Source organism: Vicugna pacos, chromosome 17 (genome assembly GCF_048564905.1).
Source record: "Vicugna pacos chromosome 17, VicPac4, whole genome shotgun sequence".
NCBI lineage: Eukaryota > Metazoa > Chordata > Mammalia > Artiodactyla > Camelidae > Vicugna > Vicugna pacos.
In genome coordinates, this window is record NC_133003.1 from 3,544,895 (window position 1) to 3,562,006 (window position 17,112).

The window sequence follows — 17,112 nt, forward strand, 5'->3', positions numbered from 1 at the left end:
CAAAAACCCCAGTCAGGCTTCTGCTCCCACCAACCTCACCTAAGGCCACTGAATTGCTCTTGTGAAGGTCACCAGGGACTAGCCAAAGGCCAGATCAGAGAGTTTCATTTTAGTCCTTAGCCCAAGAGACAACTGTGGCAGAAAGTGCTAAGTTGCTGAAAAATAAAAATCTTTTAGAACCAAATGCCCCAACTATCCTCATTCTCCCTTGCAGCTAAATGTGTTCACGTGACTAAGTCCTGGTCTGTGACCAGAAGGGAAGGGAACGATATCTGGGTCACATCCCTTAAAGGAATGGCATTTCCCGACTTCCACATCCCACTGCCTGCCACCTGGGTTTTGGCTTTGACACGGTCCACCTCTGACACATCTGCCATGAGCGTGAGACCTACACCCTGGGGATGCAGAAAAACAAGACGTAAGGAGCCAGGGCCCCAGTGATCTCAGGAAACACAACTGCCCTACCTCCCTGAGCTCAGCGAGACTGACTGAGGGGCTGAGGATCACATGGCCAGTTCAAACCCCAGGCCCCAGCTTAGTATCCCTCCCAGTACGCTCCATGGTAGAGTCAGCTCTGGGAGGGTGGGCTCCAACAGCCTCCAGGGCCGCATGGCCATGGTAGCCTCTGCTATCGGGTATCAGTCTAGCCACCAAAACCTATGCTCGGCAGAGTCTAAAAGCAGAAACTGACAGGTATATGTAGAATAGATAAACAAGAGAAGATTATACTGTACAGCACAGGGAAATATATACAAGATCTTGGGGTAGCTCATGGTGAAAAAGTACGCGACAATGAATATATGTATGTTCATGTATAACTGAAAATTGTGCGCTACACTGGAAATTGACACAACGTTGTAAACTGACTATAACTCAATAACATAAAATTTTAACAAAAATTTAAAAAATAAAAATAAAAATATTTCCAGGAGTTCAGTGTGTATATACTTACCTTGTCTGGGATTGTCTTTCTCCTCCTGAAGCACTGAAACTTCTCTTTAAAGTGCCTGAAACAAGAAAATAAAAATAACTTCACATTTTCCTGCTGCAAATGTTTCATTTATTCGCTCCTTTGTTTGTTCAAAAAATCTCTAAGCAACTGTACCTACTGTGAAGACTGTCCTCCCTTAGGAAGGCATCAGCTGAAATATCCTGTTGCAAATTACTATTTACTTGACAGGTTTTTTAAGGGTCTATCCCTAAAGAAAAGGTGCTAAACAAAGAAAGTCCATTATTATCAGCTAACATAGTACAGTAAAGTATTTATGTCAGAATCATCCTAAATCCCTTGCCAAGCAGCGATAAGTAACCACATGCAAATTAAGGGTCCAGCTTTCCCTTCCTCACTTCCCCACCGACCCCTTGTCCTTGTTACTGGGGATGGACAACCCTGAGTTCATCTCAAAACAGTCAGTGATTAATTGCTTCCAGGTCTTGCTACATATGTTTAAATGCATGAGTATTCTTATTGCAAAATATTTATGTTTTCCCAGTTGGAAATCAAGATATTTCATTTAGCAGCCTGGAATTTATAAGGAAAACAGAACAGGGTGTTGGAAATCGTGACTGTCCCAGAAAACCCAGAACATCTATTCTCCATTTTGATGAACCAATTAATTTTGGAAAGGGATGAAGAATGAAACAAAATCCTTAGGCTTTTATTCTGATGCTCAGAGAGAACATCCTAAGCCTTCTTTTACGAAATGTTCGCAGTATAGTCACTGATGAGACGGGATTATTTACACTTAATCAATTTCAGAGTACTTCTACTTATCCTCTTTAATATTCCATCAACTTACTCTTTAAAAGAATCATTCTTATCTCTCCATTAACTATGTTAGCTGGTCTTTTCTTTCAGTTTCAGATTTGTTGGGTGAGATTTGTTGAGTCAAATGAATCCTATCTTTCTATAAGGAACATTCTTTACACTTTATTTAAATGTATCTTGCCTATTTTCTTTACTGTTTCAATTTAAGAGTAAAGGTTCATTTTTACTGAATTTACCTAGCATATTCCTGTAATTCTACACAATTAAAACATTTATTTTACTTTAGAGTTTTAAGTATAATACATCCCTTTGCATTACTTTAAATAAAGTTGTATGAAACAGTCTACACCAAGATGAATTTCTTCTCCAGGTTTCTAACCTCCAATCAACAGACTCGTACAAGGTCACCTCCATTATTCCTTGGGTTGTTAAGTCCGTTTAGAAATAAGTTATCTCCACTCCCCAGTTAGAACCTGCATTTGCTGCAAGAAATAATGAAACTATTCATTTGACAGGAGGCAGTGGAAGACCACAGTGCTGTTGGCCTCTGGGCTTTGTCGGAGTGACAAACACACATGTCCTAATTAATGTGTACTGCACCTAGGAAGCAAACCACTCAGTTATATGTGTGGTGACAACTACCTGACTCCTGGGTACCAGTCCCAAACCACTACCTTCTGGAAGAGTAGAAAGGTGCTGAACTCACCTCCTCCCTCAGGCATACAACAATGCCAAGCACTTACAGAGCGACTGGTGGTGAGAAATACTGGAATCCAGAAGAAAATATGTTCTACAACTAAAGGTATAAAGAAGGGGCGGTTGGATCAGGGTGACAGACTAGAAGGATGTGGAACTCATCTCCACCCACAAATACATCAAAAAACACTTCTACTTGTGGAATACAGTGCTCACAGAATGCTTAACTCTGACAGAAGATCTCATACAATCAAAACTTCTCATATGAGACAGATCACCATGTAACTGGGTGGGACAAAAAAAAAAAAGAATCGGGATGGGACCTGTGCCGCTGGGAGGGAGCTATGGAAGAGGGAAGGTTCCCTCACCTTTGGAAGCCTATTCACCATCAGGAGACTAGCTGGGACAGAAGGGAACTTAAGAGGCTCGGAGGAGAGAGCAGTCCTCGATATGCAGCAGACAGAACAGGGGGCCCAGCACAGAGGATGTGTGCCATCTTGCTCATTCTCCAGCCTAAGACACATGTCCACTAGTGTGTGGTGGCTAGGTGCTGACCTGGGCTTCAGAGGAAAGACTCCAGGGAGAGAAGTGGGGTTGGCTGGGTGGAGACAGCCTGAAGGGGCTGGAGTATGGTAAAGGCCACAACTGAGAGAGTGTGAAAGGGAGCCTGCATCTGCCATAAAGAGCCCCACAGTTAACAAGCACACACAAAGGGAGGGGCAGGACACTGACTGCAGCAGGAAGAATGAAAAAAGATGAAGGCAATATAAGAGACCCATGGGAAAATATAAAGCATGCCAATCTATGCATGATAGAGGCCCGAGAAGGAGAAGAGAAAAGGGGGTCAAATCATATTTGAAAGAATTATGACTGAAAACTTTCTGACGCTGTAGAAGGAAACAGATATCCAGGTACAGGAAGTGGAGAAGGTCTCAAGCAAGATGAACCCAAAGAGAACTAAGGCATATTAAAATTCAAATGGCAAAAGTCAACGCTAAAGAGAGGATTCAAAGGCAGCAAGAGGAAAACAAAGAGTTAGCTACAAGGGATCCCCTCCTATAAGGCTATCAGCTGATTTCTCTACAGAAATGTTGCAGGCCAGAAGGGAGTGGCAAGGTACATCCAAAGTCCTGGCAGAGAAAAACCTGCAACCTAGGATACCATGCCCAGAAAGGTGAAAATTTAGAATACGGGAGACAGATAATTTCTCAGACAACTAAAAATTAAAATAGAACAATACTAAACCTATCCTAAAATAAATATTGGAAGGTCTTCTCTGAGTAGAAAAGCAGCAAGAATCTATAGAAAAGAAAACTGTAACTAGAAAAGCAAATGATAACTACCATGAACAGCAAAAAGATAAACACGAAGATGTAAAAGAGAACATCAAATCACAAAATGTGGACGAGGTGAATAATAAAATGCAGGTTTTTTTTCTTTTTTTTTAATAACGTATTTGAGCTTACATGATGACCAGTCTAAACCAAGTATATATAGTAATGGGTTAACATATATGAAAAACATGGTAACCACAAACCAAAACCATATAATAGAGTCACAAAAAACCCAAAAGAAGAGAACTCATATACTATATATGAGTATATACTCATATACTATAATATGAAAAACATCAAACCACAAAAGAAAAAGAAACAAAGAAGAAATATAAAACCAACAGGAAAACATGGTTTAAAATGGCAATAAATATGTATCTATCAATAACCACTTTAAATGTCAATGAACTAAATGTTCCAATCAAAAGGCAAAGGGTAGGAGATGGATAATAAAATAAGAGCCTACAACATGCTGCTCTTATATACTTCAATACAAAAAATATGTAAAATATACTGCTTACAAGACACTCAGTTTAGGGTGAAAGTCAACAGATTGAAAATGAGGGGATGGAAAAAGATATGTCATGTAAATGGAAATGAAAAGAAAGCAGGGGTAGCAATGCTTGTATCAGACAAAACAGACTTTAAAACAAAGGGTATAAAGAAAGATAAGGATGGACACTAGCTAATGATAAACGAACAACAAGATGAGGATATTACACTCATTAACATATATGCACCCAATATAGGAGCAGCTAAATATATAAAGCAAATACTAACTGACATAAAGGGAGAAACTGATGTGAATACAGTAATAGTAGGAGACTTTAGTACCCCACCAACATCACTGGACAGATCTTCCAGACAGAAAACCAATAACACAATGGAATACTAAATGACACAACAGATCATTTAGACTAATTGATATTTTCAGGATATTACATTTGAAAAAGAAAAAGCCAGAACACACATTCTTTTCAAGTGCACATGAAACATTCTTTAGACTAGAACAAACACTAGGTCACAAAACAAGCCTCAACAAATTTAAGAGGACAGAAATTACATCAAGTATCTTTTCTGATCACAACTACATGAGATTAGAAAACAACTAGAGTGAGAAAAAAAAAACAGTTGCCTGGAGACTAAACAACATGCTACTAAAAAACAAATGGGTCAACAATAAAATCAAAGAGGAAATTTAAAAATCCCTTAAAGCAAATGACAACGAAAACACAACCACATAAGATCTATGAGATGCAGCAAAAGCAGCCCTAAGAGGGAAGTTAACAGTGATACAGGCCTTCCTTAAAAAACCAGAAAAAAATCAAACAACCAACCTAACCTACCACCTAAAACAATTACAAAAAGAAGAACAAATAAAACCTAAAGCTAGTAAAAGGAAAGAAATAATAAAGATCAGAGAGGAAATAAATAAAATAGAAAATAAAAAAATCAATCAAATCAAGAGCTGGTTTTTTCAAAGATTAAACAAAATAAAACACCTCTGGCCATGTTCACCAAGAAGAAAAGAGAAAGAGAACTCAAAAAACAAATTAAGAAATGAAAGGGGAAAATCCTCAACAAAATATTAGCAAACAGAATCCAAAAACACATAAAAAAATTATACATCATTATCAAGTTGGGTTCATCTCAGGGACACAAGGATGGTTCAACATATGCAAATCAATCAATGTGATACACCACATCAACAAGAGAAAGGACAAAAATCACACGATCATCTCAATAGACGCAGAAAAAGCATTTGATAAAATTCAACATCTATTTATGATAAAAACTCTTATCAAAGTGGGTATAGAGGGAACGTATCTCAACATAATAAAACCTATTTATTAAAAACCTATAGCAAGCATAATACTCAAAGGTGAAAAGCTGAAAGACTTCCCACTAAAATCTGGAAAGAGACAAGGATGCCCATTCGCATCACTTCTATTCAATATAGTACTAGAAGTCCTAGCCATAGCAATTAGACAAGAAAAAGAAATAAAAGGGATCCAAATTAGAAGAGAAGAGGTAAAACTGTCATTACATGCAGATGACATGATACTATATATATAAAAACCCCTAAAGGCTCCACACAGAAACTACTAGAGCTGATAAAGGATTCAGCAAGGTAGCAGGAAGCAACATCAACATACAGAAATCAGCTATATCTCTTTACACTAACAAAGAAATAGCAGGAACAGAAAGTTAAGAAACAATCCCTTTTAAAATTACATCCCCAAAAATAAATACTTAGGAATAAACCTGGCCAAGGAAGTGAAAGATTTATACATGGAGAACTACAAAACACTGACTAAGAAAATTAAAGATGACTTAAAGAAATGGAAAGATATCCCATGCTCTTGGATTGGAAGAATCAATATTGTTAAAATGGTCACACTGCCCAAGGCAATCTAAAGATTTAATGCAATCCCTATCAAATTACCCAGGATATATTTCACAGAACTAGAACAAAGCATAATAAAATTTATATGGAACCATCAAAGACCTAGAATTGCCAAAGCATTACTGAAGAGAAAGAAAGAGGCTGGAGGAATAACTCTCCCAGACTTCAGACAATACTACAGAGCTACAGTCATCAAGACAGCATGGTATTGGTATAAAAACAGACATATAGACCAATGGAACAGAATAGAGAGCCCAGAAATGAGCCCACAAAATTTGGTCAACTAATCTTCGACAAAGGAGGCAAGAACATACAATGGAATAAAGACAGTCTCTTCAGCAAATGGTGTTGGGAAAACTGGACAGCAGCATGCACATCAAGAAATTAGAATACTCCCTCACACCATACACAAAAATAAACTCAAAATGGCTTAAAGACCTAAATATAAGACAAGATACTATAAACCTCTTAGAAGAAAATACAGGCAAAACATTATTGGACACAAATCTCAGCAATGTTCTCCTAGGGCCGTCTCCTCAAGCAATAGAAATAAAGGCAAATATAAACAAATGGGACCTAATTAAATGTATAAGCTTTTGCACAGCGAAGGAAATCATAAGTGAAACAAAAAGACAACCTATGGAATGGGAGAAAATATTTTCAAAAAGTGAGACTGACAAGGGCTTAATTTCCAGAATATATAAATAGCTCATGCATCTTAATAATAAAAAAGTAAACAACCCAGTCCAAAAATGGGCAGAAGACCTAAACAAACAATTTTCCAATGAAGACATACAAATGGCCAATAGGCAGATGAAAAATGCTCAATATTGCTAATTATCAGAGAAATGCAGAACAAAACTATAATGAGGTATCACCTCACACCAGTCAGAATGCCCATCATTCAAAAGTCCACAAATGATAAATGCTGGAGAGGCTGTGGAGAAAGGGGAACCCTCCTACACTGCTGGTGGGAACGCAGTTTGCTGCAACCACTGTGGAAAGCAGTATGGAGATTCCTCAAAATACTAGGAATAGACTTACCATATGACCCAGGAATCCCACTCATGGGCTTGTATCCAGAGGGAACCTTAATTCAAAAAGATTCATGGACTCCAATGTTCGTAGAAGCACTATTTACAATAGTCAAGACATGGAAACAATCTAAATGTCCATTGAAAGAGGACTGGATAAAGAAGATGTGGTATATTTATACAATGGAATATTAATCGGCCATAAAAAATAATGAATATGCTATTTGCAGCAACATGGATGTTCCTGAAGAATGTCATTCTAAGTGAAGTAAGCCAGAAAGAGAACAGAAAATATCATATGATATCACTTATATGTGGAATCTAAAAAAAAAAAAAGACAAACAAACCTATTTATAAAAGAGAAACAGACTCACTGACAAAAAATAAACATTGTTACCAGGGAGTAAAGGGGGTAGAAAGGGGTAAATTGGGAGTTTGAGATTTGCAAATACTATCTAATATTATACAAAATAGATAAACAACAAGTTTATACCATATAGCATAGGGAACTATATTCAATATCTTGTAGTAACTTAAGATTAAAAAGAATATGAAAAGGAATATATGTATGTTCCTGTATGACTGAAGGATTGTGTTGTACACCAGAAATTGACACAACATTGCAAACTGACTATACTTCAATAAACGTATATTAAAAACATATATTTATAATAAAAAAAACCTTCAGAAAGTGGGTATAAGAGGGAACATACTTCATCAAAATAAAGGCCATATATGATAAACCCACAGTTCACATCCTACTGAACAGTGAAAAGCTAAAAGCATCTCCTCTTGGATCAGGAGCAAGAGAAGAATGCCCAATCTTATCCTTTTTATCCAACATAATGTTGGAAGTCCTAGCCACACTGATCACAAAAAGAAATATAAGAAATCCAAATTAGAAAGAAAGAAGTAAAACTCACAATTTGCAGATGATATTAAAAATAGAAAATCATAAAGATGCCACCAAAAGACTACTATAACTCATCAATGAATTCAGTAAAGTTTCAGGATGCAAAATTAATATTCAAAAATCTGTTACATTTCTGTACATTAAGAACAAACTATCAGAAGGAGAAATTAAGAAATCAAATCCATTTACCACCCATCAAAAACAATGGAATACCTAGGAATAAATCTAATTAAGAGGGCAAAAAACCTGTACTTGGAAAACTATAAGATACTGATGAAAAGAATTGAAGAGAGGGGAGGGTGTAACTCAGTGGTAGAGGACATGCTTAGCATGGATGCCGTCTTGGGTTCAGTTCTCAGCCCCTCTTATAAAAATAAATAAACCTAATTACCTCCTCTCTTCACTAAAATAAAATAACAAAATAATAAACAAAAATTGAAGAGGACACAAAACAATGGACAAATATACGGCATTCATGGATTGGAAGAATTAATATTGTGAAAATGACCATACCAACTAAGGCAGTCTACACATGCAATGCAATCCCTATCAAAATACCAACGGCATTTGTCACAGAGGCAGAAGAGATAATTCTGAAGTTTGTATGGAAACACAAAAGACCTCAAATAGCTAACGCAACCTTGAGAAAGAAGGTCAGAGCACTCATGTTTCCTTCAGGCTATAATGAAAAACTACAGTCACCAAAACATTATGTTTTGCCACAAAAACAGACACATACATTAATGGAACAGAATCGAGCAAGGAAATAAACCCTTATTGTCAATTACTCTACAACAAAGGGAAAAAGATACTGTCTTCAATAACTGGTGCTGGAAATACAGGACAGCTCCATGTCAAAAAACAATGAGACTAGAACATTTTCCCACATCATATACAAAAATAAAATCAAAATGGATGAAAGATCTAAATCTAACACTGGAATCCATAAAACTCTTAGAGGATAACATAAGCAGAATTGTAAAGAAGAGGTGGTATATATACACAATGAAATACTACTCAGCCATAAACAAAGAATGAAATCCTGCCATTTGCAACCACATGGATGGACCCGGGGGTATTATGCTTAGTGAAATGACTCAGACAGAGAAAGACAAGTATTGTATGTTATCACTTACATGTGGAATCTCAAAAAATTAAACAAACAAATGAATATAATAAATAGAAACAGACTCACAAATATAGAGAACAAACCAGTAGTTTCCAATGGGGAGACAGAAGGAGGAAGGGCAAGATAGGGTGGGGAATTAGAAGGCACAAACTACTAGGTATAATTTGAGTAAGACACAAGAATGTAATGTACAGCACAGAGACTACAGCCAGGATTTTATAAGAACTTTAAATGGACCACAATCTATAAAAATACCAAATCACTAAGTTGTACACCTGAAACCAATATAATATTGTAAATCAACTATACCTCAATTATATAAAAACATGAAAAGTGAAAATGAAAGGCATGGCTGTACTAAGAAAAATTTAAAAATAAAATAAAATCCATAAAAAAGAAACCAACAATGGAAGTTTAACTTCTGGATACCAAGTATGGAAAGAGAAACCCATCAAACAGTAGTGCTTTCCTTCTTGTGGGAAAAAAAAACAAAAGAGTTTGCTGGAAATGCTGTTATTTGAGAAACCAAAACTGACTCTTCCTTGAGACCGATCTGTCACTTCATTTTTCCAGCTGAGGCACAGCAGGTCCTTTGGACCCTGGAAAGGAATTGGATGACCAGGTATCCTGATCAAGGATGCCTTATGACCCTACTGCGCTGGGCCCACCTCCAGGAGGGTATTAAAGAACACTTACAGGTTGAAGGGTCCCTTACTAAACCCCTGCTTTCGGGGACCCCAGAGCATGAGCGAAGGATGGGTTACGGGTCATGACACAACAAAGGCACAGAGGAAGGAAGAAAAGGGACACCAACAAGGGGGTCACCGGCACCACCACTTGCCTTTCTGGGTATTTGAAGCTCTGGCATCCCTTTTCAAACAACACTCAGAAATCAACTTATGTATCTAAATAATTTAAAGGTTACTGGCAAGACAAATAACAGCATACATTCTGATTTATACCATGGCAAAATTATTACCATCACCAAGACTAATGAAAGCAATTACATAGACTAATAAAAAACATTTTAAGACAAATACGATTTCCTTCTGTAAATCAACATACAGCATTTTCATCCGTATTTCCAGATTGCTGAAGAAGTTAATTACAAGCAGTCTCTGCTATTTATACAAAGATTATAAACAAAGAATTTCTAAGAGATCTTTTTGATAACTCTGGTTTTATAATTTACAACAAATTATGCATTACACCTTTGGAACATCAATTATAGTGACTTATTTTAAGGTATCAAAATATATGCAAATATATAACTATATAATGGTGAAATATTATATGTAGCAATGAATATTTTTCTAACTTAAGATGAATCTTCCTTAGCACAAGCATGATAGGCCTCAGAGAGTGTAGCAGAATGCATCCTGAAGAGACTGAAAGGTTGTCACTTACGTGAGACAGCAGGGCAGGCTCACGCTGACAGGTGACGGCGTTCCGGTTGGCTTCCATAAAATACCGCTGTGTGCGCCTCCGTTCCCGTTCCAGCTTCTTCTCCAGAGCCAGCTGGGATGTGGATAAACTGTCGAAATATTTCATCATGACATCGGCTATCATGGAGCTGACTTCTACAATATCTGGGCGGGCTTCTGCATCCAGCCTGAGGCATCTAAGAGAACATAAGCTAATCACAGTCAGCACCAGGCCGCGGGGTGTGGAGGGTCAAGGGTAAATGCCGCTGTGTGTCCACCACGGCGTCTGCACCCAAGAGAACCTGGGGTGAGACAGACCTCGAGCACAGTGTTCAGTCTGAGACTTCTCAGAAGACATCTGGAAAGTCTGGGAAGGAGAAGGGGACAGCACTGTTCTCCTTGCAGGGGGGCTGGTGGGCAAGGGTCAGAGGCCAGGAGGGGTCTCAGGAGGGGTGGGCGGGGTCTGCTTCTCCTGGGTAAGTGGCTCTTTTCCAAAACCACACGACCTCGCTGGCCAGTGAAACAAACAGGAGTCCCAATAACATCACACGTGATGCACCACAAGGAAGGAAGGATTCTGGTGGCGGGGTGGGGTGGGGCGTCACAGCTTAGTCACCTTTCCCAGCTGTGCGGGGGTAATGTCAACACGTCTTGATGAGTGAGTCTTACAAAACACGACTTCATAAAAACAAAATTCAACCCAGTTACTTGGTGGTTTAAGGTGTGTGGAGTGCTCTTTTTTAAAGCAGCTAATCTGACACACTGCATGCCGAAACTTTCTCAGATTTTGGAGGTAGGAAACACCAATCAGCCCACTAAAGTGAGGACTGCTCCCGTCACAGCCAACCCCCAGCAGAAGGCTACTCCAGATGCCCGGGGAGCCGGTTATCAAGATCACTGCTTAGCATAATTTAAATCCTTCTGGCACTCACTGTACTATTTAGTCTATTTTTTAAAAAATCAAAAGCTCTAATTTCACTGAATCATGTGTACTTCTCAATAAATTTTAACTTATTTGGACTTGGAGAAAAAGATCTAATTTTCACACCTTCTATTTGATTTAGCAACCCATAGTTAACACAACTTTCTCCTATAACGATGTCTCCAGGCAATGCACAGGAATTACTACACAAAATTGCTATCAGTAACAGAAGTAAAAATAACACTCTAATTTATAATTTTCCTTATTATTCTTTCTTGTATTTATTTATTTGAGGTTTTTTTTATTTTCTTTTTTCTCTTATTTTAAGTGATAGATGATTTACGATGTTAAAATAGCTTCAGGTATACAACATAGTGATTTTTTTTATAGATTATATTCCATGTAAAGTTATTACAAAGTATCAGCTATAGTCCACGTGCTGTACAATACATTCTTGTATATTTGTATACACATATTTACAGTCGGTACCTCTTCAGCCCTCTACCCACTGGTAACCACTAGTTTGTTCACTGTATCTGTGAGTCTGTCCTATTTTATTATATTCCTTCGTTTTACTTTTTAAATTCTACCTGTAAGTGGTAACATACAGTATTTGTCTTTCTCTGACTTATTTCACTAAGCATTACAGGTCCAGGTCCATCCACGTGCGTGCTAATGGCAAAATTTCATTCTTTTCGATGGCTGAGATTATTCCTAGCTATTTGACTCTTTCTGATGCAATTGTAAAGAGCATCGTTTTCTTACATTCTCTTTCTGATAGTTCATTAGTATTTGCTGTGTTTAGAAAAGCAACAGATTCCTGTGTATTCATCTTTTTGGAGATTTCAGAGTATTTTAATGTTCATTTCTTCACTGGATGCACTTTGAAATTATTCGGGTTAACAATTTAAAGAGGGTAGAGCAAAGGAAAGATGGAGAATGCAAACAGTTGGTTCTCGCTGATTTAATTTCAAATTCTAGGCGTGGCGTGTTTTTCTGAAACAACCACCACAAAGTGCTTACTTCAGAAATCCAGAAATGCAAACGCGGACGGATCTCTGGAGCTACACATCACTACAGCCCACGTAACGAGAAGCGCGCGGTCCTCTTGCTCTGCAAATCAGGTGCGAATGTGCACGTGTCTCCATGGTAACAGAGCCATGGGCAGGCGCTGCATAATCTATGTGGCTCCATTATGGTTTCCTAACAGATGCTCTGCATTGGTTCTCATTGGATACAATTATGTGTGCTTGATTATATATAGTTATGTATATATGTATATGTAATTTGATCTGACCTGAAGCCAAGATGCAAATAGCAACTATAACTGAAAGCAACTATTAGCAACTCAATAGCAAGCTATTGGTTCTAACAGTCTTTTGGTGGAGATTTCAGGGTTTTCTAAGTACAGTGTCATGTCATCTGCAAATAGTGACAATTTTACTTTTTCCCTTCTGATATAGATTCCTTTTATTTCTTTTTCTTGTCTGAATGCTGTGGCTAGGACTTCCAATGCTATGTTAAGTAGAAATGTAGAAGGTGCAGATCCTTGTACCTGATTTTAGAGGAAAAGTTTTCAGTTTTCCACCATTGTATATGATGTTAGCTGTGGGTTTATTATAAATCACCTGTATTAGGTTGAGATACGCACCCTCTATAAATCATTCTTCTTTAGATCATTTAATATGAATGGGTGCTGAATTTTTCAAAAGCTTTTCTGCATTTGATCCACAGCCTTTACCAGTGGGATTTTCCCCTTCTTATAATTTCTTCCTTACTGTACCTTTTCTTTTCCACTTAAAGAAGATCCTTTATATTTTTTGTAAGGTCTGTTTAGTAGTCATGAACTCTTCTAGCTTTTGTCTGAGAACCTCTATCTCTCCTTCAGTTGTGCATAACAGCTTTGCTGGGTAGAGTATTCAACTTTGCAGGGCTTTCCACCCTTTCAGCATTTTAAACATATCATGCCGCCCTCTTCTGGCCTGCGATGTTTCTGCAGAAAAATCAGCTGACACTCTTCTGGGGATTCCCTGTAACTGACTCTTTGTTTTCCTCTTGCTGCCTTTAGAAGTCTCTCTTTATCTTTAACTTCTGCCCTTTCAATTATGGGATGTCCGGGGGTGGGTCTCTTTGTGTTTGCTTGTTTGGGACCCTCTGTGCTTCCTGGATGTCTGTTTCCTTCTTCAGCATCAGGAAGTTTTCAGCCATCATTTCATCAAATACATTTTCGACCCCTTTCTCTACTCTTCTTCTGGGATCCCTGTAATTTGAATGTTAGTATGCACGATGTCCTAGAGGTCCCTTAAACTACTCTTTTTTAAAAATCTGTTGGTTGTATTTTTTTTGCTGTTCTGATAGGGTGGTTACCATTACTGTGCCTCCCACATAACTGATACGTTCTCCCGTGTCACCTAATCTGCGGTTAATTCCCTCCACGGTATTTCTCATTTCAGTTATTTTATTCTTTAGCTCTGTTGGGTCCTTTTTTCTATTTCCCAGTTCCTTCTTAAAGTTCTTACTGTGTTCATTTATTCTTTTCCCAAGTTCAGTTAGCATTCTCTTACCATTGCTTTGAACTCTTCATCAGGTAAATGATTTATCATGGTCATTACGGTTTTTTTTCAGGGTGTATCCTTGTTATTTCTTTTGAAACATATTCTCCTCTTCTCATTTTGTTTACCTTTCTCTGTCTCTCTGAATTTAGGAGAAACAGTTACCTGCTCTGGTCTTGCAGGCGTGCCTTGTGTGGGAACATCCCTGTGCAACTGCATGTGCTCAGGGGCCTTGGCGGGAGGTGGATCTGACAGCAGCACCGGCCGCATCTACGCCCACGTGTGCTGGCGGACGCCACCCTGGTGGGAGGTAGGGGTGGAGCTGGAGGGGCCAGAGCCAGGCCCAGGGCCAAGCTGGGGCTTCTCCGCCCAGTGGCTGTCACTGCCCTGTCAAAGGAGGCATCAGGGTCACAGGGGCTGGAGCAGGAGCCGTGAGGGAGCTGGGTTCCTTCCAGGGGTGCTGGCAGTCTCCACCTCGGGGGGGGGTGTGGGCTCAGGGCCTGAGGCCCGGGGGCTGCACTTCTGTGCTGGTGTCACTGTGTCCCCGGTGTGCTCGCGTGGCTAGAGGCTGGGTGTGACGGGAGGGGCAGCGCTGTGCCGCCGAGCTGACTTTGCTCCCTCCTACGGGTGAGCAGTGACACGCGCTGGCGGTGGTGCCTGCGCCCTGGTCAGAGGCAGGGCTGGGGTCCACCCGGCTCCGTCCCCTCCTGGCATGCGCGCTGTCATGGGCAGTGACACAAAGCACCAGATGGCTTGTGCAACCAGGCGTAGAAAGAGAAAACTTAGGCAACTGGGATATTTTGTGCATAAAAGGAAATGTTCTTCCTTTTTAAAAAGTAAACGCTCTCTTAACAGTGGACTGGAAGGCAAAAACAGCAATGCTGGTGTTGGGTAGAGCAACAAAAAAATGTATTTTCTGCCCCAGACTCTTCTGGGCTACCAAGCTATTCTCCCAATTTAAAAGCCTGCTAAGAAACTAAGAAAACGGGAAATTGAATTTGTTCCCTAGTTCTTTTTAAACTTAATTTTTAAAGACTACAAATCCAAAGCAATTGGAATATGTAATTGCATGCAACTCACAATGGATTTTGGTTGTATGTCAAATTTTCTAAAGATAAAATTTGGGATATGAACCCAGGCACTGAGTCTTGAACAACTTTCAGTGAACACTGTATCTGTTACAGGCTGCATGCTGCAATCTGAATTTGTAGTCAGTCATAAAATTTCAGGCTCAGTTCCTACTAATTATGGGCTTCCTAATATTTTGAATTAGAAGTGTACTCAAAACATTTACTGCATTGTCCCCTACTGGTGATTGTCCATCCTCTTAAACAGCCTGGTTGACAGGGGACTCACCACCCACCCGGCAGCCTGCTCCACTGTGGAACCTCTAATTCTGACACACACTTCCTAACGGTGAGCTAACCCTGGCCTCCCCAGAACTTCCACTCCATGGGCTTGGTACCATTTGCTGAAGTTCCACATCACAAATCCAGTTGTTTTCATATTCTCAGTGTCATTCCATTTTCCCAGTTAACTTAAGTAGTTTTTCATCCTTGTATAACTGTACTTCAACACTTGTGGACTCAACTTTCAATGCACAGCAAAACAACCCCACTTCTCTCCATCAACACCACCATGAGTCCAGTCAAAGCCGCCGTCACCACTCAGCACAAGTGGACCTGCTTTTCCCTCCATTCTCATACCCCCTGCTCTATTCCCTAGAGATCAGCCAGGATGGTCCCTGCTGAAGAAGAAATCTTCACTATGTCTCAACCTGTTAATAGCCCTTCAGTCCACTCCTCACTGTTGGAGATAAAAATTCAAGCCCTCGACGTGGCCTACAGCAGCTAGTCCACCCTGGCCCCTGGCAGCCTCCCAGACCCACTCACTGTCTGTTTTCTCCTTTGCTTGCTGTGCTACATCTCCAGTTTCTTCCAGTTCTTCAGACCAACAAGCTGTCCTGATGAGGGAAGCCTTCAGAGACGCAGGTCTGTGAAGTGCTTTCTCTGCTCTGCTCACTGAGAGTTACTGAATGTCTGGGTCTCAGATTATATATCCTTTCTTCAGAGAAACTTTTCCCGATCCCCAGACTAGACCAAGCCCTTCTGTAATCTCATTTCCCCCTTTACCATCCTTCATCAAATACATCTTAAATTTATATGCTTCATTCCATAAATAATATTATTAATAATGCCAATACCTAATTTTAAGGAGGACTTACTATGTGCTGGGTACCATGCTAAGAGCATCAGAAGCCCGATCTTATTCCAGCTTCAAAGCAAGCCCGTGAGTGGTTACTACTGCTACCCATACATGAGAGACGGGAAGAGTGGGGCTCGGGAAGGTTAAGGTGAGTGGACGAGGGGATTAGAATCCACTTGATTCTAGAACCTACTAAGATTCTTAAGCTTTTCACGATAATGCTGGGATCTAACGCTGACTCTGCTACTAAGAGGCGTGGATACCAACAGCCAAGGGGACGATCAGGAGCAAGCGATGGCCCTGTCTGCCCAGTGCCACAAGGTCAGAACAAGCTCTCTGTACTTTTTCTCCACACTACTGTCCCCTAGTCTTCGTGGCACTCAAATACCTAAGAAAAGGAGAGCTTCAATGAGTCAGTTTGGTTCTCCTGTCTTGACATCTCTGGAGACTTCCTGAATTTTTAAGGCATTTCCCAGAAAGCAAATAGCAGAGAACAGGAGACGAGCAGTTTAAATACGTTTGTCTGGATTCATTAGCAACAGGGCAGATCTGGTAAACATGGAATTCAGGCGATTTAGAAAGGGATGTGAGCTCACTGGCCGGGACATTAACAATGAGAACTGCCAGCACTGCTCCAGATTCTCCGTGGCCACGCTCTGTGCTAAGTGATTTGCACGTGTTACTTTGTATAATCACCACACCAGCCTGATGAGGCTGGTACTGCTGTG

At 39.7% G+C, this 17,112-nt stretch overlaps 1 protein-coding gene across 1 annotated transcript in view; it reads right to left on the reverse strand.

Annotated features, from left to right (window-relative positions):
- Positions 1 to 224: 224 nt before the first annotated feature.
- The window catches only part of LOC140686646 (serine/threonine-protein kinase Nek10-like), a 28,424-nt gene continuing 11,536 nt past the window's right edge, over positions 225 to 17,112 (reverse strand). Inside the window, exons 4-5 of the mRNA XM_072940849.1 lie at positions 10,689 to 10,902; positions 225 to 395 (exon numbers count right to left, since the gene is read on the reverse strand). Of these exons, the coding sequence (XP_072796950.1) occupies positions 225 to 395; positions 10,689 to 10,902 (385 nt within the window). The remainder of the gene's footprint in view (positions 396 to 10,688; positions 10,903 to 17,112) is intronic.